Below are 23,554 nucleotides of genomic sequence, written 5' to 3' on the forward strand. Positions count from 1 at the left end.
GGGTTAATAATAGGCTTAACAGTAAGTGTGAGTCATTTAATTATTGTTCTATAACAGAGAAGACCTCTGCAAACAGCGAGAAGCTGATTTTGTTCACATCTAAAGATGAATTGTTGAAAAGGTAGAGAACAAAAAGATCTGCATTTTAATCCTTAGTATTCATGGAAGAGACAGAAGTATTCAAATCCTGTGTGTTCTGACAATGATTTTATTTTAAAATAACTTGTATATTTCAGCACTTGTATTCACGCAAAAATAGTTCTCAAAACTAATGAATCTCCTGCATACAAAACAGAAAATACAATAATTCTCCCAACAAACTACGTAATGAAAAATATTAATGAAAGAGCCTTCGTAACATTTAAAGAAATTGAAAATTATAGTATTTTATATGTATGCATCATACAGGTGAGATATGGGTCACACCTTTAAGGTGTTAAAGTTTCTATTAACTCCTTATTTTAATGGAGTTGTATCACATTTAGATTTGATTAACTGTACTGAAAGGCTCTTGTAGTAAGAAAATATATTCTAACTCTGAAGGGTGCAAAAATAATCTATCCAATGGTTATAATGGAACAATCATAGTTATAGCAGAAGTCATGTTTATGGTTCTGCTCCCTTTTCCTTCCAGGCATAGTTCCTCAGATCACATATGTACTATTCCTCTAGTGTTGCCCTTATGGATCTAAAAGCTATCCATCAGGAGGAGAAGCTATGGGCATATAAAGGAGAACTGTGGAAACAGCAGGAGAAAAGTACCAATCTGAACTGTCGTCTAATAACAGAGCATGTAATGTTTTTCCTATGGAATCAACGAGTGATAGCTAAGAACAATGCTGTCTGTAAGAACAAAGAAGCAAAGAGACAATGACCTGAATTGAATTTTCCTCTCTTAACTAGTAGAAAGGAAAATGGAAAAGAATGAAACACATATCCAGACAAAGGGATGGGGTCCACCATTTTAAACACATGTGTCCATACACACCTACCTGAAATTCAAAATTTCTGAAGGGCTCCGGGAACTTCAAGGAAACTCCAAAGTATGGAAAATCTGTAGAGGGTATTCCAAGTTGAATAGGAATTGTGTACAATGTAGACTTTTAATTATTCCTTCTCTAGCATTTCTAAGTAATTTACATTTTAAGGTCCTCGCCCAAATATAATTATTTCTTTTAAAAAAAAAAAAAAAAAAGCAAAAAGTGCACCAATGAGCAAGTATGCTTTCTAATTCTTAATGTAAAAGGCGGGATGCAGTTTTATATTTTATGCAAATTTATTGCTGCTGAAGATCAGTCTAGCTCCAGACCCCAGCACAACCTATTTCAGTGTACATAAAGACTGAAAACCTTTAGAACACTGCTGGGGAGTGGGATGGGGGAATAGAGAATTGTAGGAAATTACCATCCTTCTCTTGTTGGAAGTTTCCATTATGATCCTAGCTCTTTCTGAGAACAGGAGCATTTTCATCTGCAAAGGGTTGCCTTTGGATGCAACTCAGTGAAGATAAAACTGCAATTTAAAAAATAACTGGACTTTAGCTTCTAGCAGTAGAACTGCATTAAGTTCTTACTGCCTTCTATTTATGATATTTTGGAATTGAAATAAATTGCTCGTGAAGCTTCCAAATGCAACAAAAATACTGTCTGACACCTTTAAAATGACTATATCTTTACCAACCTTGTGATAATCCTTGCTGATCAAACGACTGCTGTACTATAGTTTGCTGCTCAAACTGGTTTATATTTTCTTGCAGTGCATGCTGGGATGTCACAAATCTATCTGAAATTAAATATATGTATTTGAAAAGGAAATGACATTAAGTAGTTCGGCAGTTGCTGTGGAAGCTGTTTAATAAAAAAAAGAAATCCTTGATTTAACAGACTAATGGAGAAAAGCAAAATGTCTGTTAAATCCAACTGATTTTATCCATGCATACAATAGTGACACACATAGAATGAACAAAATTTCACACATTCATAGAAATATACGTTGTATGGACAAATGTCATCCTTGCGATGTGTGTTTTTACACATGGGACAAATTCTGTTTGTTGCTTCCAAAGTTCACTAATAATACCCACTGAATTGAGGGTTACTTTAGCTGGAAAAAGATGTTAAGTAAAACAGGAAATTATAAAAGTCTAATTATTTTCTACTTTGATATTTTTAAAACCCTGCCACTTAATTTTTACATTTCATTTATCTTCAAAATACCTGTGAATTGCCAAAAAAGTACTACTAAGGAAAGAAATTCCAAATCTGGAATTTGGAAATGTAATATATACTTATCCCCTTTTCTTACGAAAAACCTTGATCCAGGCAATACAATATTTATTTAACACCTTAACTCCCAGATATCACCATCAGTGATACAACCCTGTGGATTTTAATCCTGTAATCAGCCATTCACTCAGTAGTTTACCTTCCTCTTGACCTAATGACTGATCAGTCAACTGTGGCCTGAGTCCGCTTTCTTCAGTGTCAACAACCTGCTGCTGTTCTAAATCTAAAATAGCTTCTTGATCTGTTGCAACAGCTTCAGTTGACTGCAACTCTTCACTTTCAATTTCCACTTGCATTTGTGTAGAAACATGTAAATTCTGCTGATCTACAACCGTGTCATCAATGGAAGCAGCTTGCTGATGTTGCTGAAGCTGCTGAGCAAGCTCATACCTAGAAGAAAAAGAAGAAGCATCTTTTGCAATGTCAACATATTAGAACTTTGGACACATTATGCAAAGACATGGGTCTCTAAAGAAGGCTCTAATGCTGGGAAAGGTGGAAGGAAAGAGAAAAGGACAACCAAAGTAAGGTGGAGGGACTCAGTCACAGTAGCAATAAGGAAACCATTGAAAGACCTGAAGGATTAGGTTAGGGACAGATCATGGAGAAAATCTATTTATTTATCTGACACAAACTTGATGTAATATAATCAATCGCTCAATATATCTAATTTGAGCTACTTTCTGAATTCCCCCAATCTGCCCACATTTCTACTTCTGCTATATTATAAACTTGAAAGTACTAAATAAAATGAAGCTAAGAGAAACTAACAAGGAATTAGAGTGAATAAAAGGAAGTTACCTAATTGGCAGAAAGAAATATATTTATATTATGCCCACAATAAATATATTTAAAAAATCAAGTGATAATGAGACTTTTAGCTTTTTCTCGTCCTGTATTTTCTTTTTTAAATTGATCTACTCATTAAAAATATTGGTGTGTAATTCAGCCTAGGTTCCCAGTCTCTGAAAAAAATGCCCTAAAAATTCATTCAACAACTTGAATTTACCGACAGGCCCCATAAAAGTTCAAAAGAGCATTGTATAACAACTGGAATTAATTATAGTTCAGGACTGAATTTCAAGATACACAAACCTGTGCGTTTTCATATGTTTTTTACAATTTAATGAGGTTTTGAATGTTTTTTGGCAATACGGGCACATATAGGGCCGAAGGTCATTATGGATGCCCATGTGCCTCCGCAGACTCCCTCCAGTGGTGAAAGCTCCGTTGCATATAAGACATTTGAATGCTTTTAATCCAGTGTGGGTTCGAATATGCGCCTTTAGCACTCCAGCTGATACAAAGCCTCTTCCACACTGAGAACATTTGAATGGTTTTTCACCAGTGTGTGATCTTTGAAACAAATCAAAGAAAAAAGTCAGAGGAACAGATAGGGAAATAAATACTAAATAAATAGTAATTAAAAGAGAAAAGGGGAGACAAATAGGGTATCAGAAATGGCACCTGCAACCATCTCCTGTTCAAATTCCTACTCCACTCCCTTTCCTCTTATTTTCTTCTCCTCTTAACCCTAAATCAGGACTTATCACTAATTATGTTCAGCAATCACCAGGGAAATTTCAAGTCCACACCCATTGTTTACCTTTTCCCTTTACTATTTTTTTTGTATGTCTCTGAAGCTCAATTAATTGAGAACTCCCCTTCTTTGCACCGACCTGTCTTTCAATGCAATCAATTTCACGGGTGCAACAGAATTTGTAATATCACCTTTGGCAGAGATAACACATTTTCTATAGCAAGATAAGAGGCTTTCTGTTTTAAAATATTTTCCATTCTTAAACTCCTCTAGTTTAGAAATATGCCTAGGTTTCTTTCATGCACTGCCTGTTTTAGACTTTTTCACAGAGGTCTAACAACATTCAAGTCTGGGAACTATAAAATCCATTCCAAAACATAAATTTCTTTTCTATAAGTCTTCATGTTGTGTGTGTGTGTGTGTGTGTGTGTGTGTGTACATATACTAATTTTATTTTCTCTAACCAGTTGGTCCCTCGGTTAAACAAGTATAATTGTGCTGTCTTAAATGTTGAGTATTTCTTGAAATTACCAAAATAAGATTTGCAATAGGAAGCTTGAAAAATAAGAAAAGAACCATTTGTTATCTTACATTTTAATAATAATTTTAAGTGTTCTATTTTTTAAGTAGAATTTACCGGATATGTTGTTTAAGATGACAAGACTTCTTATAAGCTCTGTGACAGTAATAGCATTTGTATGGCCGATCTGCTTCATTCACAAAATTATTATTGAAATAATTTTGGAAAAATTGGCTATTCCTTGGGATTGGCTGAATAAGACCTGCAGAAAGAATGGCAGGTTAATGCTATTTCAAAGCCAAAAAAAAAAAATCCCTCCAGTGCTTAGCATATTCTGGTTCTTAAACAGAAATGAAAATTATGCATTTTTCATAATTATTTTTTTCCTTAATGTATATAAAATTCTCAGGAGGGCAGTACATTGTACTAGGCCAATGATCCATTTTCAAAATTAAATATTTTAGCAGTAACATTATTCAATGTGTCAGATTCAGAGACATAATGGACCTTGCAAACACATGAATGCAGCAGCTTCTTAAAGCAGCCATGCCTTTTCTAACAGCACATGGCTGCCCTCTGCATCTTCCATGCAGGCCTGGGAAAAGACACCTTTAAGAAATTGTACGCTGGTTTTACATTTGTAAACCCACCGACTCTTGAAGACACCATTTTGTCTTCAAAGGTGCAGCATAGCACTAGCCTTTAATTTATGTGAATACAATATTTATAAATTGTACCATAAGAAATATTCCTATGAATCAATTTTAAGAACTCTTTTAAAAAAGAATGTGTGTTTCCAACAGAAAATACCAATTGATTTCTCCAAGACTAAGGTAGCCTAATCATTAAAACTTACTGGGCTGTTTAAATGTCAGGAGATATTTGCAAATGTGAATAATTATTTTCTTATATCTTCCTCCATTAAATTTTGAAAAATAGGTAGTCCGCCCTTTAATAAAATTGTGTATTTGTAAATCTCTTGAAACATGAACACGCTTAGCTTATCCACGGCACAACATACTGAATTTATACCCTCAATGAAACCCTGAAGATTCCATCTGTCCAAACTGTTTAAAATAAGTGCACTTATTTTCAAAAGAGTTAAAGAAGCTGTGCTAATTGTGACTTAGAAAGTTTCCTCCATACAGATTATTTTCAAATGCTTTGCAAAGCCTTCTTAAATATTAATACACTATATCAGAATAGGTACTGTATTTTATCTGCACTTTATTTCTATCTTGGCTAAGTAAGCCTGACACACTAGAGTGAAATTGCTTTTCAAATTAAGTTTCTTGCATAATAATAGCTAAAGTATTATACCATGCAAGAATATTTTCTCAAACTATCTGAATCTAGCTTGATCAAGTAGACACATTCCTTTCATTTCTACTCTCTTCTACGTAGATAATGAAATTTCTTTCCAGCAAAATTACGCTAAACACTAATTACGCTAAACAGATTTACCTAAATCTGTGATGAGGATCGGTTCTTGCAAAGGAATATCAGGTACTGGCACGTTGCTCTTGCCTATTCGAATTTTTGCAGGTTTCCGCTGATGCCGCATTTTTCTCAGTTCAGTATGTTTAAAGTGAGAAGCAATGTGCGTCTTTCTGTGACCTGAAGTTCGAAACTTTTTGTCACAGTGTGGGCAAGCAAACGGTCTAATACCTACAAAAGACACAGAGATTACATCTTTATTCCCAACTTCTAAAAAGAAATAGATAAAAAGATGATATGGTAAACAATCAAATACGCTTAGTTCGTTCAAAAGCTTTGCCTTAAAACATTTCTATTTAAAATTAAACTTATAAAACTACCAAGACAAAGCCTGCTTTCCCCAGCATGGACATAGATGGCCTTGTAGGGTCATGAGAGAGAACAAAGGTTTTCCACACAATAAAGTACATACCAGCTTCACCTAGCCCACTCTTTGCCCCAGTGTGCAACGTGCAGAGTAAACAAATTATGGCTGTATATGTAAGCGGAAGATGTGCTTCCTTCTGAGCACAGAAGATACTCCAAAAATCCTGGATGACCCAAGCCTTCCCCAGAATAAAAGTAGAGTTTGCTCAGCACCTTAACTAAGATGCCTGCCTGTATAAGATAAGGATAAGGTGCTTTTTCCAAAAGGCAACCAGACTTTCTTCCAAAAAAGTCCAGTTATCTTTTGGAAAAACACCTTTGGGACAACCATATCCTGGATGATTGAGAATCTCCATAAACACTCTGAATAAGGCCTTGCTTAAGGCTCCACAGTAGCCAAATTAGATCCAAAATCTCCACAAACATTACACAAACACTGTAATATGAGCCCAGAGAAACTCAATAGTACACAATTTATAGTTCTATTTGTCCTTTCTTTCTGGGTTGACATATGTTAAATTTAACATACATAAGCAACAGATATATTTTACAATGAAAACCTGATATTGTTGGTCCTGCTTTGCTATGTTTAATCAGAATACAACTGAGAAGCAAATAGAGTTATAGTACAGAAAATTTTCATTTTTATTTTTTGCTAAGGTTAAACATAAGCAGGGCTTCAAAACATTAGAGGTCCAGTTGCAAGATTTTACCTGTATGCAAGCGAATATGTACTTTCAAACTTCCTGAGGTAGAAAAGCACTTCATACAGTACTGACACTTAAAAGCCTTAATGCCCGTGTGCGTTTTTATGTGTGCTGTGAGAGTACTCTTCACAGCAAAGGCCCGGAAACACTGTGGACATTTGAATGGCTTTTCATGAGTGTGAATGCGTATATGCCGTACGAGATCACTGGGTTTTTTAAATTCCTTAGAGCAGTATGGGCAAATATGCCATCGTATTCCGTTCTCCTCACGTATGGACCCTGAAATATAATTTTAGAGTAAACAATTTGAAAAGGTTGACATGCTAATTGTGAAAGAAAAAAAGACTGGAATTTGAAATACACTTAAGGTTACATTTTGGCAAATGTCATCAATTGGGAGACTGAATTGCTCACTATTAGAGGAATAATGTTTCAGTGAAACAGACTATTATAGCTACCCTATGAATTAATAAAAGTAAAAGGTTCTGTAAGTTGAGTATGACTCGAAATCTGAAAGCAAAAAAGCAGTTTCTGTAAAGGTATGTCTGATTTTTTTTCCTGGACTATATTTTTCCAGATCTCTCTAGATTTTCACAACACTTTCTGGAAAAACTCCCTTAGACAACATTCTCCAAATGATTATGCAGATTTTAAGGGCTCACTTTTGTATCTAGTACATCTGCCCTTTCTCTTAGCATGTATAGAACTTGGGGGGGGGGGTGTTCTCCTTATTTTTTTCATATTTTCCCACCTGATTAGAGATCAGATTGACTAGGAATGGAACTTTACAGTACATTATGCCTGGATGCTACAATTTACTAGATATGCTAGCTCTAAACAGATAATAGTTATACAATGCACTGTAGAGACTTTTTTACTTTAGAAACCTATCAAACGGTGAACAGAAAGGTTATGTTCAGATTGTACTACTGTACAGAAAGGCAATCAGCAGTGATAATGTTAAAATATATATTTCTAAGTAATGCTTATACAGTGTATGTTACCGTCAGTGTGTGAAATGTGGCATTTTATAGAATACTAGGAAATTTACAGAATGCCAACAAATGGGATGTCAAAGTATGAAATGCTTAACATTTCACACATTTCCTATGCATTGTTCTAAGCAATTCCAAAGGGCAAACCAACAAAGTATAAAGTACTCCTGCTTAAATGCCACTCTAACTTTCCTTGTTGCAACAAGTAGGTCAATAACCCTAACCCAACCCTGACTCTAACCCTTTTTATGATTCTCTTTTCATACTTTGCTTAAATAGTTGTCATTCTGCATAATGCCTAGGTATTATACATATATTAAAATACACAGCCATTCCATATTTTGCCTAAAAATGCCATGTATTCTACAGATTTCCTAGGCATTCTATACAATGCCAGCTTTTCACATATTGCCGGTAACATATATACTAGTCAATAATCCTTAGGTATACTGTAGTGGACAGAATTAACCTTTTGCCATTACCAGGTAAAAATGGGGATTTTTTCTTCAGAACCCTTTTCTCTTTTTTATCTACTTTCTCTGGGTTGTCTCGCTCTTTAACTTGTTCCGTATTGTTGGAGTTGACTTGATGGCTGGAGAGATTCTGAGCATCTGCAGTTTCTTCTGGGCTTGGAGGAGTCTTCGTTTCACTGCAGTCGGTGTTTGCTGAAACTGGTATTGAGGATAGCCCACTATTTTCCAAGGCTTGCTAAGACAAACATAATGAATTAAACTGAGAGCAAGATCCATGTGTAACTTTCAAACAGACAAGACTATTTTAAACTGTTCTTTTTTTCAGAGATGTCTGATTTGTTTCATTAAGGATCTAGCTAGCTCAATTTGAACACTTCACAGCTTTCTGTTTTCCCTATTCCCCAGGTAAGAAAAGCACAGTAAAAGTGTAAAGCTCTATTGAGGTTCCAAAAGTAACAACCCAATTGGCAAAAAAAGGGAAAGCATAACTCCTAACACTTTCACCCCAGAAACAACTAGAAATTTGCTGAAAGGTTTCCTTCTTCAACAGCTTAGTATAATGACCAACTCATTCATCTTCCGTTGCCCATTTTAAACAGCATTTTGCCACATAATATCATCCTTTCTAAGATACATTTATTTCTTTTCAATGTTTTACAGTCCTATTAACACTGAAAACTGGAGCTTCACAGGTATTTTGAAAACCTTGAACCCAGTGGGAAGAAGTACCAATAGCTGCCAATGGCATTCCTGTAAGAAGACAGCACTCAAGTAGTAAGCAGATATCCCCTACATATAGCTCTCTCACTGGAAAGAGAGGTACAGGGGATTGTATTTGGGTGAGAGTAATGCCCTTGTGGGCATTCAGCACTTTTCTTTCCTAAAACAATCACAATCAGCACATAGTCCTGTTTTCAGCCACCAGGAGCAGTCTGACTTTCAAGCACCTTTGCCAAAATCCCAAAGGTGCTTTTCCAAAGAGCAACTCAATTTTCTTGGTTTTTTTCCCTTGAAAACAATTCACTTCTCATCCAAGAAGCTTCTTCAGAACTGGAAAAAAAAACACTAAGAAAGTCCAGTTGCCTTTTGGAAAAAACACCTTTGGGACAACCATGACCTGGATGATTGAGAATCTCCATAAAGCATTCCCTGAATCCACACAAGAGAGAAATTAGTCTGAGATGCTTTGATTATTCCTTTGCTCCGAGTAAGGAGACTGCAATATGTTAGAAGAAAAGGTGAGCATTATCCTACCTGCAAAATATCTCTGTTGATTCCCACAGCCATACTGAGTTGCTGACTAGATGGCTGGGACTGATTATTTTCCACTGGCTCTGACAATTCAAGGAGTTGTTGAATGACATCAGTTACTGATTGCTGACCTTGATGTCCTGCAGATGGAGTTATTGGATTTTCTGCCTGTGGATAAGTCATTTGTGAGTATACAAATGTGATTTGCAAACACATTTTAGGTATTATAGAACACATAGGACATTTGGAATTAAACTGCTATTTTTAAATGAAATTGAACCACACTGTTTAATAACCCAACAGCAAGGAGCAATATTTCAAAGCTGGACAAAAAAATAATTTTACCTTACCGAGGCACTGCTTCGGCAATGTTAAATTCAAACATGTTTCACAAACATGTCATTTTTCACGGAGACTTATTATCAAAAAAAAAAAAAAAAAGCATATAGGCCTGAATTAATTACCAAAAAAAAATCTAGTTCAGCTGGAGGAGCTTTATTGCATAACAAAATCAAGAAAGGCACATGTACTGTTTTATAAACCATATAATCTAATAACTTTGAAAAGATGGTAGAAGGCTTAATGCGTGCTCTGCTGTGAGAATATATTTTATGAAATGCAACAATTCTAGTGCCCTGTAACTTTAGGCTCATTCTATTACAAATATTTGTGGGGATACTGTTAAAGCTGAACAATTATTAGCAATAAAAATTCTTGTCCATGTCTAAAACGGTAAGGCTTATAAATCAGTATCAAATCAGTGATGGCCGGCATGTATAACCTAAATTTTAAAAAAGTGATATTATTGTTTTCTTGACTTTTGCTGTTTGTATTATTTTAAACTCTTACTATACATACTACTTAGTGTAATGAGGAGTATAAGCCATTGAATCTTTTGAGCTGAGCGGTATTAAAAAAAACCAGTAACATATATAAATAGCAAGCAACCAGAAGCATAATTCTCTGCCAATAGAACAACTAGTTCTTATTGTTCTGGTACTGTAATAAAAATACCTAATTGTTAAATGCCATGAGCTGGAATGGAATTGTAAGCACATAAATTGATTAATAAGTGAACAAATTTACTTCCCTTGGAATAGTAGGTTCATAATTTTTAAGATTTCCTGTAACCGGAATACTTTCTGGTTTTGTACACAGTTCAGGAACTCCAGGTCCTACAGAATGCTGCTCTAAGTGCTCTTTTGCTGAAGTGCCTCTGAGTGCATTGTTACTGATTTGTTAATATTCCACAACAGCTAATTATTTGCAAGAACCTTCCTACCTATTGCTTTAAAATATATATTCTAAATGGGCTGATTAGAAGTTCCCTAATGCGTTACTTTAACAGCTACCGTGTAATTTATTCAGCTTCACATTTTAACTGTTTTAACCTTATAGGGCACTTTGTAAAAAAGTAAAAGCAGAAAAGCAAAGAGTTAAAAAAAAAAATCTCAGCTATACAGTATATAATACATTTAATCATCTTGCAAGCCACAAATACTATTGATTTCATGTCTAATTTTAGGTTATTTTTCAGGATCATTTTATTCCTTGCAGATTCCAATGGTGTCTGTTAGATAATCCGTTTCTGGCCTTTCTGGAATTTTTGGTATTCATATGGGCTATTATATCTGAAGTCCACAGATTTTTTTTGAACACGATTTTGGCAGTGTTTGTCTTCTACTGGATTGCATTTGACTCTTTTTTAAAATAGGGACCCAGCAATGCCAGGAATAGCCATGCTAATCTCCTCTTTGCTGACAAATTGCAATGCAAGAATGCTCAATATATACTCTGGTTATGAAGATTAGTAGATCGCTCCGCATTCCTGCAAGCGGCACAAGATTATCCTTATTTGGTAACAGCAAATTCACAAATAATATCATAAAGTTCTTTAAAATCTCTCAAGGATAACTGTATTTCCCTGAGACAATTGTGTGGAATACATGAAATATATAAAAATTTCTGCAATGAATCCCGTATGAGATTTTACAACAGTAATAACACCTCATTAAGGTTAGAAGCGGAATACTTACATTTTTCCATTTATTGTCAACAGGCTGCAGTAAATTAACAGTTGCTAATGTCAATGGCTGAGCCACCGAATTCTATTTTAAGAAAAAAATATATATAAATCTACTCTTCAAAACAAAACATGGTAAAGTAATAAACTGCAGAACTAGTTCCATTTAGGACTATGTTAGGCTAATCCTGTTAAAATCCTGATACAAAATATATAATTCTAGAGAATTTATGGACTGAAATTACTGAACATTTATTCGTTAAAGGATGAAAAATCATTAACATACTCTTCGTTAAGACATGACTAATAAATGCCATTTTTCTGAAAACTAAAATGATTTTTTTTCAAGTGTCTCTACTTCTGGTCAAAAAATACTAAGAACATTTCTGTTTGCTTTTTTCTATGTCCTGATCAAAATTGCTAGTGACACATGAAAAAATTATCAGACTGCTAGACTGCATTTTATATGTTCTGCAAACATTTACTGGGTCATGATGGTTTTAAGTAAGAGAAAATGCTCTAGATGCTTTAAAAACTCTGCTTTGTAAAAACATTTATGAGTAGTACCAAAAAAGTGAATGATTTCTCTAGCTGGACAAAAACTCTGTTTTACAAGGCAAAATTACAGACTATATTAGTAAAAGTAAACTGTTCAACAGCCCTGTGTTCTTGCAAAACAATTCATTTCTTTGAAAGATAAGAAACTCATAGGTTTCATTTTTTGGTGAATTTTGTTCCAACAACACATATAATGCATACATTTCACACATGCACAAGCACACAATATAATGCAAGTGGGCAAAGATATTAGAATATAAATGTTACCGTTGTAATATGAGCTGTTTCTGTAGTAGAGTTCGTTGTGTTTTGTGTGGAGCTCATATGCATCTTGCTGATATGAGTATTTAAGCTGCCTAAACTTTTGAAAATACAACTACACTCTGTACAATTATACATAGGGCCATTCTTTACCTGAGAAACAAAAGAATATATGTTACCACACATATTTTTATATACAAAAAAATTATTACATACATTATTACATGGGTACTTAATATACACTATTTTATTGTAATTGGTTTTATTCTGAAAATAATTTAAATAAAATCAATCCTATGTAATAAAACATCTCTTTTATTCTTAAACATCTCTAGGAGTATCAAAAACAGAGGGGTTTGAAAAAGCATACTGCATGGAACAGAAGGCTAGCTTCAGTGTTGCAGTATCTACTTCACATTTATCTGAGATATAGCAGTCAGCATCCAGCAGAAAAAGTTTTATCATTCAGGGTCCAAAAATTTCCCATGCATCATATTGCAAGTTCTTTGAGATACATGCTACATAAAAGCATAAATAGAAAAGGATGCAGTAGGCTTTCCATCAAGTAAACTCTTCATTTACCTGACTATATGTAGAAGTATCCAAGGAAGATACATTGCAACAACAAACAAGAAAAATATAGGGAAATTCCATAATAATGTACAGCTAGCCCTCATTTAGCGACTACAATTGGGACCTGCAGCTTGGTCAATAAGCGAAGCAGTCAAGACTTCCGGTTTGCGATCGCAGCGTCGGTGGACACGCGGGGGGACCGCTCTCTCCGCCGTTGTTTTCTTCCCGCCATCTGGGAGACCCTGAAAAGGGTTGAAAGTCTCCCTGGAGGGGCGACTACTGTGAGGAGGACTCTCGACAGATCACGGAAGGGTGGCAGCTCTTCCATTTGATCTGAGGCAGCTCCTTTGGACCGACGGAGAAAAGATCGGCCATCCATGTGGACGATCACCAAGCCGTACCAGCCGAAAGCCAAAATCATCACCAAGCACAATGAAAGCACTGCACAGGAATTGGGTGAGACCCTACCTTACCTTTCTTCTATCCCAACTACCTTCCTGTAAAAGCCTCTTGAAACTTCTTTCCCCCCCCCTTTTAACATCACGGCGTCTGCATACTTTGGGAAAATAAAGCTTCAAAAAGATAAGAAAAGAACTAAACTAAACTAAATAACTGTACTTGCACCTTTTGGATATTTGGGGTCCCAAAAAGTTCTCATTTCTACGGGGATCTATCACTTTATTCACTTGTTAACTTGAAAAAAATTTTTTTAAACCAGATAAAAGCCTAACGTGAGTTTGGAAAAAGATTTTACATGTTAGCAAGGACATCTTGTGGCGAAGCCTGGAATAGCAAGTGAACTTTTTTTTGACTGTGAGAACTGCTTATTGCCTAGATTTGTCCTTGGTACTATCTAAAAAAGATAAGAATTTGAAACAGCTGGGTGGTGAAAACAACTTCTAGGAATAGTGCAAGTGGACATTCACTGATTCTTATTGAAAATAATCTCCACTAAAGGACTATCTGTAAACACCATAGAAATGGAGGAATACTACCCACAACTTAATTATAAACTTATACTAGAAACAGTCCTTGAAGCTACTGAGCTAATGAATTCCAGACTGAAAGACAAAGGTGCCACCTTAAATTTACAAAATGAAGACCAGATTTCAGCAGATGAACTTACAACCCAAAAAGCAACAGAAGAGGATCAAATTAATATCAAAGAGGACTTTGAAGAACAACAAGAACAATCTATTGAGAACTTTGACAGTCAAACCCTGATTTCAAGTAAAGAATCTGCAATTCAAAAAGCAACAGAAACCGAAGAAAGCAACATTAAGATGGAACAAGTACAATATATCGAGAACCTAGATAACCTAGACAATCCAACAACAATTACAACATTGGACATAACTTTTTACTTAAGCCAAATGAAACCAGAAGAAGAATAAGACCAGACTGACCAGACTGAACTGACAACAAATATCCTAAACCAAACATGGAGATTTGAACTATTAGGGCAACAATTCAATGATTATAAAGGGGCCAGTTCCTTTGAAAAATTGATAACTGGATGGTCTCCCTTGATTCAAATAACAAGTGTAGGAATGATGGGAGAGCCACTTGAGGATTTAGAGGCACTGGTATGGAAGCCAGTTTGGCAAAAAAAGAAAACTAGAGTTAGACTTAAAAAAAAATGGGATTTTTTTTTTGACTTATAACAGAAGAGCCTAAAATGTTACTTAATGGGCTAAGGAGATTCTAAAAGATATTAATTGATTTAATATTTAAAACTTAGATCTATAAGGGAAATGAAAATTAGCTATTAGAATATAGTTTTGAATTATAATATGGAAGTTGGATTGAGACAATAAAGGATATTTTATTAGTAAGTGATAAGATACTAGGATGAGAAATAGAATATATTTCTGCAATAAAGTAAGAATGTATTTAAGCAAACAATATGTGTATTTTAGATATGACAACTATTTTGTAATGAAATAAGGGAAATTTGGGTTACCCGAAATCTGAATATTATGGATACTAAAGGCTAAATTGGAATACTGTTATTGAAACTGGGTAAAAATTAAAAACAGGACACGGATATGTATAAGTTAAAATATATTGATAAGTGTTTTAATTGATCGAGCTATAATTAGAAATGTATTAATTTGAATGTGATATAATAATTAAGGGAAATAGAGAGGGAATCTTTGATGTTGTAATCTGAGACATGTATAAAAGAGCTTGTTATTGGACTATTGATTGCCCAATCACCACGCTGCTTCCTAAACACTTGGATGTAAAACTGAAAAACTAATAAAACTTGTTTTAAAAAAAATAAAAAAATAAGCAAAGCAGTCGCTAAATGAAACCATAACTGCGCTTATGATCTTACTTCAGCTTTCAGATCAGATAGACTTAAGAAGGTCATAAATGTGAGCACTGGTTGCAAAGTTACTTCTTTATCCCTATTGTAACTGCAAATGGTCACAGAACAAGGCAGTCACTAAACAAGGACTCTTTTACAGTGAAACCTTGACTTGACGGACCCTCATTAAGCGGAATTTGGATGTAACAGATTAAACGTGTTCAGATTTCATTTCTAAAATAATGTCCAAGTACATACTGCATAATACAAATTATAGAAATTGACACAAAATTTATAAAACATCAGTTATGTAATGATACAAAGATTGTACAAACAAGAACATTGGGCTTTTGGATTTAATGGACAGCCATCGACCCCAAATAAGGAAAGTTTTATTGTAACAAAGAACATTTCTTCCTATTTTCACCTTAATTTAATTATGGCATATTTGTTTGTTTTCCCCAGAAACAACCTTTCTTATGTACAGAAAATGAAAGAACGTAGTACAAAATTCAAATGAGTAGCAAACCATATTGTGGTTGCTTGAAAAATTCTGGAAACCCAGAATGTTAGTAACAAAATTAAAAAAAAAGAAAATCAGACTTACCTCTGAATGTACTCTTTGAACGTGTGATTGAAGGTTGCCTTTCTGAGAAAAGGCTGCAGGGCAAAAGGCACAAGGATGCGGTTTTTCACCAGTGTGTTTGATCATATGGGTTTGCAATGCACCTTTCTGATTAAAAGCTTTTCCACATTCACTACACTTAAATGGCCTTTCACCTAAAAATACACACATCAAACAAAGAAATACTTTCTCATCAATAAAGCAGCATTAGGGAAATAGAAAAAAGAAAATTCTAAAAAGTCTGCATAGAATATACAATTATTTGAGCTACAAACTCAACACATTTATCCTATGCCAGACATGTCAAACACAAGGCCCGGGGGCCGGATGCGGCCGGCAAAGTGGTTTCATGTGGCCCGCAAAGCCATCCTGGAAACAGTGAGGGAACAGCTCCCACTGCCTTGGCCCTGGTCCAGGCCGGCCGGGAGCCAATGTACAATTTTGTGGTGGCCATCTACCCTGAAACGCATTCAGTCTTAGCTCCACAAGGCCGTCTACAAACAGCGAGGAACCAGCCCCTGCCGCGTTGGCCCCGGCCCCTGGGTGCATGCCAGGGAGGTGTCACCTTTTGTGAGGAATGAAGAAATGCACCTTGCCTTTGCACTTGCCCCAATCCCACCCCCTTCTGCCAGAGACCCTCAGATCTGTCCCACTCCTACCCAGGCCCCCACAGGCATCCTTGACGCAAACGATGTAGAGCTGCCATGCCCACCCAGTAAGTCACACCCACTCCATCCACACCCACCCAGTAGGCCGCACCCACCCTGGCCACACCCACCCGGCCCCCCGAGGGCAACCCCAATGCTGATGCGGCCCTCAATGAAATTGAGTTTGACACCCCTGTCCTATGCCCTAATAGTGGCTATTGATAGATACAAAATTGTCCAGATTTATGCCAACAAATTAACTTTAAATTTTCCTGACACTTTTTTCTTTGATGGGAACATATGGGTTGGAGACACATATCAGGCACCCATGCATCCCTCTGGTGCATGGAGTTTTATACCTCGAAATCCTTTGAATGCAACCCCTATGCAAACAGATAGATATGATTTGCACAGAACTGTTTAGGACATATATGAAAAAATTCAGCAATCTAGAATTTGCTGAGAAGCTAATTAAATTATTTTCTGATATTTTTTTCCCCAAGGGATGGATTTTTTGTAATGACTAAGATTTTTCATTTTTTTTTCTTACCCTTTAATTAATATTCATCTAAAAAGCCTTACTGTACTATTACCAAATTTCATTTAAAATATGGGGGGGAAAGGGGGGGAGAAATGATTGTCAAAGATTTGTAGGAATGAAAACTATTTAGAATATCTTTACTGATAAATTCAAAAAGTAAATTCGCCACAAACCCTAACCATTACTGCATTTGGTTCAAATGTATGTTATACTTGTCACAGTATACAATATATTTACAATTTTGAAAACTGAAGTGCTGATTTCTTGCACAAGATTTCTTGCCTGAAGCAGACAAAACCAAAGACTGTTGTTGACAAAATTCCCATTGCCCCATTCTCTCAATAATGAAAATGAGCATCTGTAGTGGGAGGTCTCTTTAATATTCACGTGAACTCTCCATATAGGATAATCTTGACCACAGAAGATTTCCATAAACAGATGAGGCTTATCACTTCAGAGGTTTACATTCAGTGAAGGGGGAAATGAATATTGGCATGCACTGTCAATGTAGCACACTCATATAATCCTCATCTGTTCTAAGGATAACTCAGTGGTAAGATGTGGAAATTTGTGCCAGATCATTTTTATGCTTTTTTATAAAGAATTAGCAAGGCATTACATGATTTTAAAAAAAAATCAAATTACCCTAAACATACACACAAAGGGGAAAAAAAGGATTTCATAGGGCTACCAACAAATTTAAATATATGTTTGATGCATTTGTTCACCTTACCTGTGTGTATTCGAACATGTCGTGTTAACTGACTTGGTTTCTGGAAAGTCTTTCCACAATGTGGACATGAATATGTAAACCCACTTCGGTCAATATTTCTATTATATGACCTGGTATTTGATACCCTATGAACATTAAAAACAATGAAACATCAACATTATTTTAACCATATAATCATCAACAGATCTTAAAGTAAACTACTTTTCTTATTGTTTCCACTATTAATAATATACAAAATTACAATTGTTCAGATATACAGTAAAATAGGTGCCTTGCTAGTAATATTATATAATCACGATTATGCACCAAATATTTTATTCTAATAAGCATTATACATGACACTGATAACAAAGAGCAACAAATTAGTGCCAAAACAGTGATCATCTTAATTCTAATTCTTTTTTTTTCCCTACCAATGTCCAGAAAGCTTGGACTATTTAGGACTGCAATTACATTTGTATTTGATCAAAAAGATGTTCTAATTTAATTAAAAGAAAGTGCAGATAACAAACACCATATTAAAATAGGAATTCTTACATGGAGCACCTTTACTAAGATTATGCATTTGACACATGGGCATTAGCAAAAAAAAATGCATAATTATCCAATAAATTAGTTGATTAATCAATTAAAATTAACATGATTAATACATTAATATGTTTTCAAATCAAGCTGCCGTCCTTGTTGAAATACATGCAGTGGGACTGGATTGAGACACTGTCAGTGCTTCATAGAAAGAAGAAATGCTATCTACAGCATCTGAGATAAAGAGTAGGGAATTTGCTACATGAAAAGGTGGCACTGATTCTCAGCCAATTTTTCACACACAGAGAAGAGGGGAAATGTAGGTGGAGGAGACCACACATAATAAACCACTGAGCATTTGGGCTCCACATGGACAGTTTGTCCACATACCAGTATTTGCCTGCTGTAGGAAAAGAGTTTGCGCTGCTCCTCTACCTCACGAATGGACGTGCTGTCCTGGCGAATGCATAAACCGGGCCTAAGAGTGTAAGTAAGGTATCTAAATTGCAATTGACCTTTACAGGAAACTTTCTCTGTTTCATAAATTCATATTTTAAACTGTCAGCTCCTCACTCTAATAAATGCTAGGAGTTTATTTGACTTCCAAATTCTTTATCCTTTGTTATGGAAACATTTTTACTGATTGAGGACATCAGTAAAAACTTTTCCATAACTAAGGATAAATTGCTGCATTCTTTACCTAAAATAAATTGCTGCATTCTTTACATATCCTCCATTTTCTGCTCCTGATTATAAGCAGAACAATATATATCCTCAGAAATCTGGGGATAGCAAGCTCTCAATTCTGCTTCCTGCCATTATAGGATATAAGATGATACACGATGCTGGCAACAATTGCTTCTAGAATGGAAACGGTGCTAGAGATTATGAGCAAACATTGGTGACAAAGGATCGGTGACGGTGACACTATGCATGCTGACATCAAAGGGGAGGTAAATCACTTAATCATATGAGCAGATCACATATAAATGCGGGTAAAGAGGTAGGCTATGGCTGGCTGGTTGTGCCAACTGGGTTATTTTGTTTGTACATAATATTTGTGTATCTTGTAAAATGAAACATTGAAATCAAGGATGGGCAATTACCAGCCAACAAGCCTGAGACGATCCCTCTGAAATTTTACAGCAAAATACTGAACTTCACCAGCTTAAATATTGGTTTAAAAAGAAAAAAAATAAGGATAACACAGGAGTACAAACCTTTGGAGAGTGGAGCATTCCCATCTCCCCACTTAAAAGTCATCAGCCCCCTCCTCAAATTACACAAAAAGGTGGCAGGAACTGAAAAATATTAAATCCCAGCCCCTCTGTAATACTACATCCATTTGACTGGGAGATAGACTTGGAGACCTTATCTGAAAAAACATTGCCAAAGTCTGACTGAAAAGTAGCTTGGTTTAGACTGCATTGATAACTTAAGCAAGAGGAAACAAGATAGAGCAGGTAGCCAAAAAGCTTTAAAACAGGTCCCTTTCACTTGTACTGATGTTTTATTTTAAAAATAGATGAGAATGAGCATGGCAGAAAGTCTCCACAACCTGCCATGAGGATACACTTTTGTAAGTACACACACACTGAATTCCTCTGATTCCTCCATTTACAAAAAGGACATACATGGATAGCCTTCCACAGACATCTGCTACATTACCAGCAGCATCAGGTTAATCCATACAATTTCATTGTGAAATTACTGTGTATATTGAGATGGGTTTTATGCTGCTTCAAGCCCTAAAAGCCACTCTAATTAAAAACAGTACTTTTACATGGATCTAGCTTTTTTTCTTCTGAGTTAGTCTTGCTAGTCATAAGCCGTCAACCAATATTTGAAGTACAATTTTCTCCTGAATTCCACTGATATTTAAGGTATACATAAAATCAAATAAACTCCATTTATTAATAAAGACTCTATTATTGTGTATGAACTCTCCAATGTAAATTTCAGGTATGAAATCTGTTTCCCCGACCCCAGGATGTTGAAAATCACAAGATATGAAATCTGGGGCTTTTCTAGGATTATTAAAAATCATCCAACCATGTTTCTGAGAATGACACAGTATGGTAAGTCAACCAGATCACTTTATTATCATTTAACCTACTTGTGAACATATGTAAAGAATCNGAACTCTCCAATGTAAATTTCAGGTATGAAATCTGTTTCCCCGACCCCAGGATGTTGAAAATCACAAGATATGAAATCTGGGGCTTTTCTAGGATTATTAAAAATCATCCAACCATGTTTCTGAGAATGACACAGTATGGTAAGTCAACCAGATCACTTTATTATCATTTAACCTACTTGTGAACATATGTAAAGAATCGACGATTTTCACCTTATTTTGTAGTGAGTTTTCATATGTTCCTTTAGTTGGGAAGCAGTTTCAACCTCTTTCTTACAGGTTTTGCAGGTGTGGGTTTTGCTTCCAGACAGCTCTTGCCGATGTTCTTCCATATGAAGGGCCAACTGGCTCTGCAAAGTAAACTCGTCTCCGCATTCTGAACAGATGAGATTCTGTCAAGGTAATGTCAGCTTGATTATTTTCTGGAAACGTGTACGTATATTTTATGACATTTACGAAAGTGATCAATTTTTTAAAAAATTAGAAAACCCAACAGACTTAGAGGTAGTCCTCAACTTACAACCAATCGCTTAATGACCATTCAGAGTTATGACGGACTCTACTTACACCCTGTCTTCAAAGTTATAAGTGCCGCAGCATTCCCACCGTCATGTGATTGCATTTTGAAATATATTTTTTTTGCCATTTTCTGGCAAAAAAAATGCCCATTGGATAAAGTGGATTTGCTCTTATGACCATGTAGTTTGCTTAACAACCACAATTATTTGCTTAGCTATCATAAGAATGGCCATAAAATTGAGTTTAATTACATGCCTCAAGTTATGACCACAACAACTTATGACTGAAATTCCAGTCCCAATTGTGCTTGTAATTTGAGGACTATGTGTAATGGATTTATCAAATCTTCTTCACCAATATCAAACTAAGGCCTGAGTAAATGCAGGAGTTCATTATCAGATGTTATAAATTTGTAAAATCTTCTCAAAACTTCAATATTTACAGCACTGATATATTTATAAAATCAAATGAATCACATGATTTACCCAATTATACTTTGGTCAGAGATGTATTTTTCAAACTAACTTAAGATATTTAGGTAAGTATGAAATTTGTATCTAAATGAAACATCATATACTGATTTCGGACTTGAATTTCATGACATTTTGCAGCTTAGATGTGCATAAAAATATGCTTTTAGATATGTAGTTTGGGAAATACAAATTGTCAATATGAAATAAGATCATCAATATGATCTTGCCATTATTTGTGAATTTGCAAACTATTGCTTCGTTTTGCTCCCCTAATAACCATTCTGATGCTAAAACTATACTTTCAAACCCAATGTTATAGATAAACGCAAATCCTAATACATCAATTTGAATCTTAATTCCAAATTGGAATCAACTGAACTATAGTATATAAAGGGAAAAACCATACCATAGTTACATAGCTAGGGTTAAATCGAAAGGTATTTGATATAAAATCAGATATTTTATCTCTGTTTATAATATTATGATCCTGAAATGCTTTGATGTAAGACGGAAGAAAAGCTATGCATACTATTTGGAAGTAAGTACTATTAAATTTATTTAAGAATATATCAAAATTTAGTAAACAAAATTAGGTTATTAAAGTTAGAAAATATATTCTCTTTTTTTCTTAAATAATATCAATAACCAATTTAAAGACTATGTCAAAGTAGACATATTAACTTCAAATGCTCATATTGTACAATTTTTTTTTTTTATTTATATTAATGGAGAAGGAAAAGTACTTCGTATTATACTCGAAATTCTGATCGGTGAGAACTCTTAAAAAACAACGTTTGTCCTGTGTATCCTAGAAGGGGTAACACTCATGTAAACACGTTACATTCTAACTTGAGTTGTAATTTACTGTAACCCGTGACCAGTGTGACTACTCCGACAAATATTTTTTCTAAAGTGAAAAGTAAATTTAATAGGACTATAAAGAAGGGAGTATAAATAATTATTCTAAACTCTCTTGGAAATTATGTCATTGACAGTACATTGTGTATATATGTTTATATATGTTTGTATATGTTTATATACAAACATATTTTATAAACCATTTGCATGTAGATACCCTGAACTCTAAATGAAACAATCCCTATTATCAAACTTTTTTTTCTAATGCCACTGAACTTTAAATATTTCCTTTTAAAATATTCTTTCTATAATCTCAGATTTCTAATTTCCAGTATAAATTTTACAACAAATACATTGTTTTTATAATCTTTAAAAATTGTCTATAGATAGTGAAAACATCTTAAATAAATTTTAGGTTTTATGGCATATTTTTTAGCTCACAAAACACTCAAAGGATACTACAATAGCTAAGAGCTTGTCATTGGAATAAAATATTGCTATAAAATGAGTTTTTTTCTGTTTTTCTCAAATACATATGAGGAAGGAAAAAGAAAATTCCATAAACCAAATCTTTTGCAAAATTAAGAATCTTGAAATTTGATTCATGAAGAAATTGAACAAAATATGCATACTTTTTTACATCAATTTTCTCATATATTTTTTTCAAAATTGAGACACATACCTTGTCATTTTGCTCATGATCCCTCATGTGGCGCCAAAGCAGTGTGTCTTTTGAAAAAGACCAAAAGATTCACACTTACAAAAGTCTGATATTTGCCAGCGATGACTATTATTCTGCATTCAGTGCTAGAACACCATCTACAAATAAAGACAACATATTTTTAATGGCATTATACTTTTCATTAACTAATTGTGCCTAGCAAAAATTATCCATGTTCATTTACATGGTTGAACTCTCATTTTTTTTAAGAAGATATATATGGCCGAAACGGTCTAAACTGATTCATCTTTATTTATTTTTTTAGATTTCTATCCTGTCTTCACTCAGTATTTTACCACAACAATCCTGTAATCTGAGAACTAGAGGTCTATGGAGATTCTCAATCATCCAGGTCCCAGTTGTCCCAAAGATGCTTTTTCACGAGGCAACATCTTCAAAGGAAAACAAGAAA

General features: G+C 34.8%; 1 protein-coding gene across 1 annotated transcript in view; it reads right to left on the bottom strand.

The window, feature by feature from the left end:
- ZNF236 (zinc finger protein 236) overlaps nt 1-23,235 on the bottom strand; it is a 58,767-nt gene extending 35,532 nt beyond the window's left edge. The window contains 14 exon segments of the mRNA XM_015813540.1: nt 1,681-1,782; nt 2,425-2,675; nt 3,381-3,641; nt 4,463-4,607; nt 5,810-6,013; nt 6,922-7,194; nt 8,393-8,618; nt 9,638-9,828; nt 12,476-12,629; nt 15,971-16,143; nt 17,910-18,034; nt 20,785-20,963; nt 23,104-23,171; nt 23,174-23,235. Coding sequence (XP_015669026.1) covers nt 1,681-1,782; nt 2,425-2,675; nt 3,381-3,641; nt 4,463-4,607; nt 5,810-6,013; nt 6,922-7,194; nt 8,393-8,618; nt 9,638-9,828; nt 12,476-12,629; nt 15,971-16,143; nt 17,910-18,034; nt 20,785-20,963; nt 23,104-23,171; nt 23,174-23,222 — 2,401 coding nt within the window. The 5' untranslated portion in view covers nt 23,223-23,235.
- Nucleotides 23,236-23,554: the final 319 nt, after the last annotated feature.

The sequence above is a fragment of the Protobothrops mucrosquamatus genome, unplaced genomic scaffold (genome assembly GCF_001527695.2).
Source record: "Protobothrops mucrosquamatus isolate PMUCROS unplaced genomic scaffold, P.Mucros_1.0 scaffold164, whole genome shotgun sequence".
NCBI classification, from domain to species: Eukaryota; Metazoa; Chordata; class Lepidosauria; order Squamata; family Viperidae; genus Protobothrops; species Protobothrops mucrosquamatus.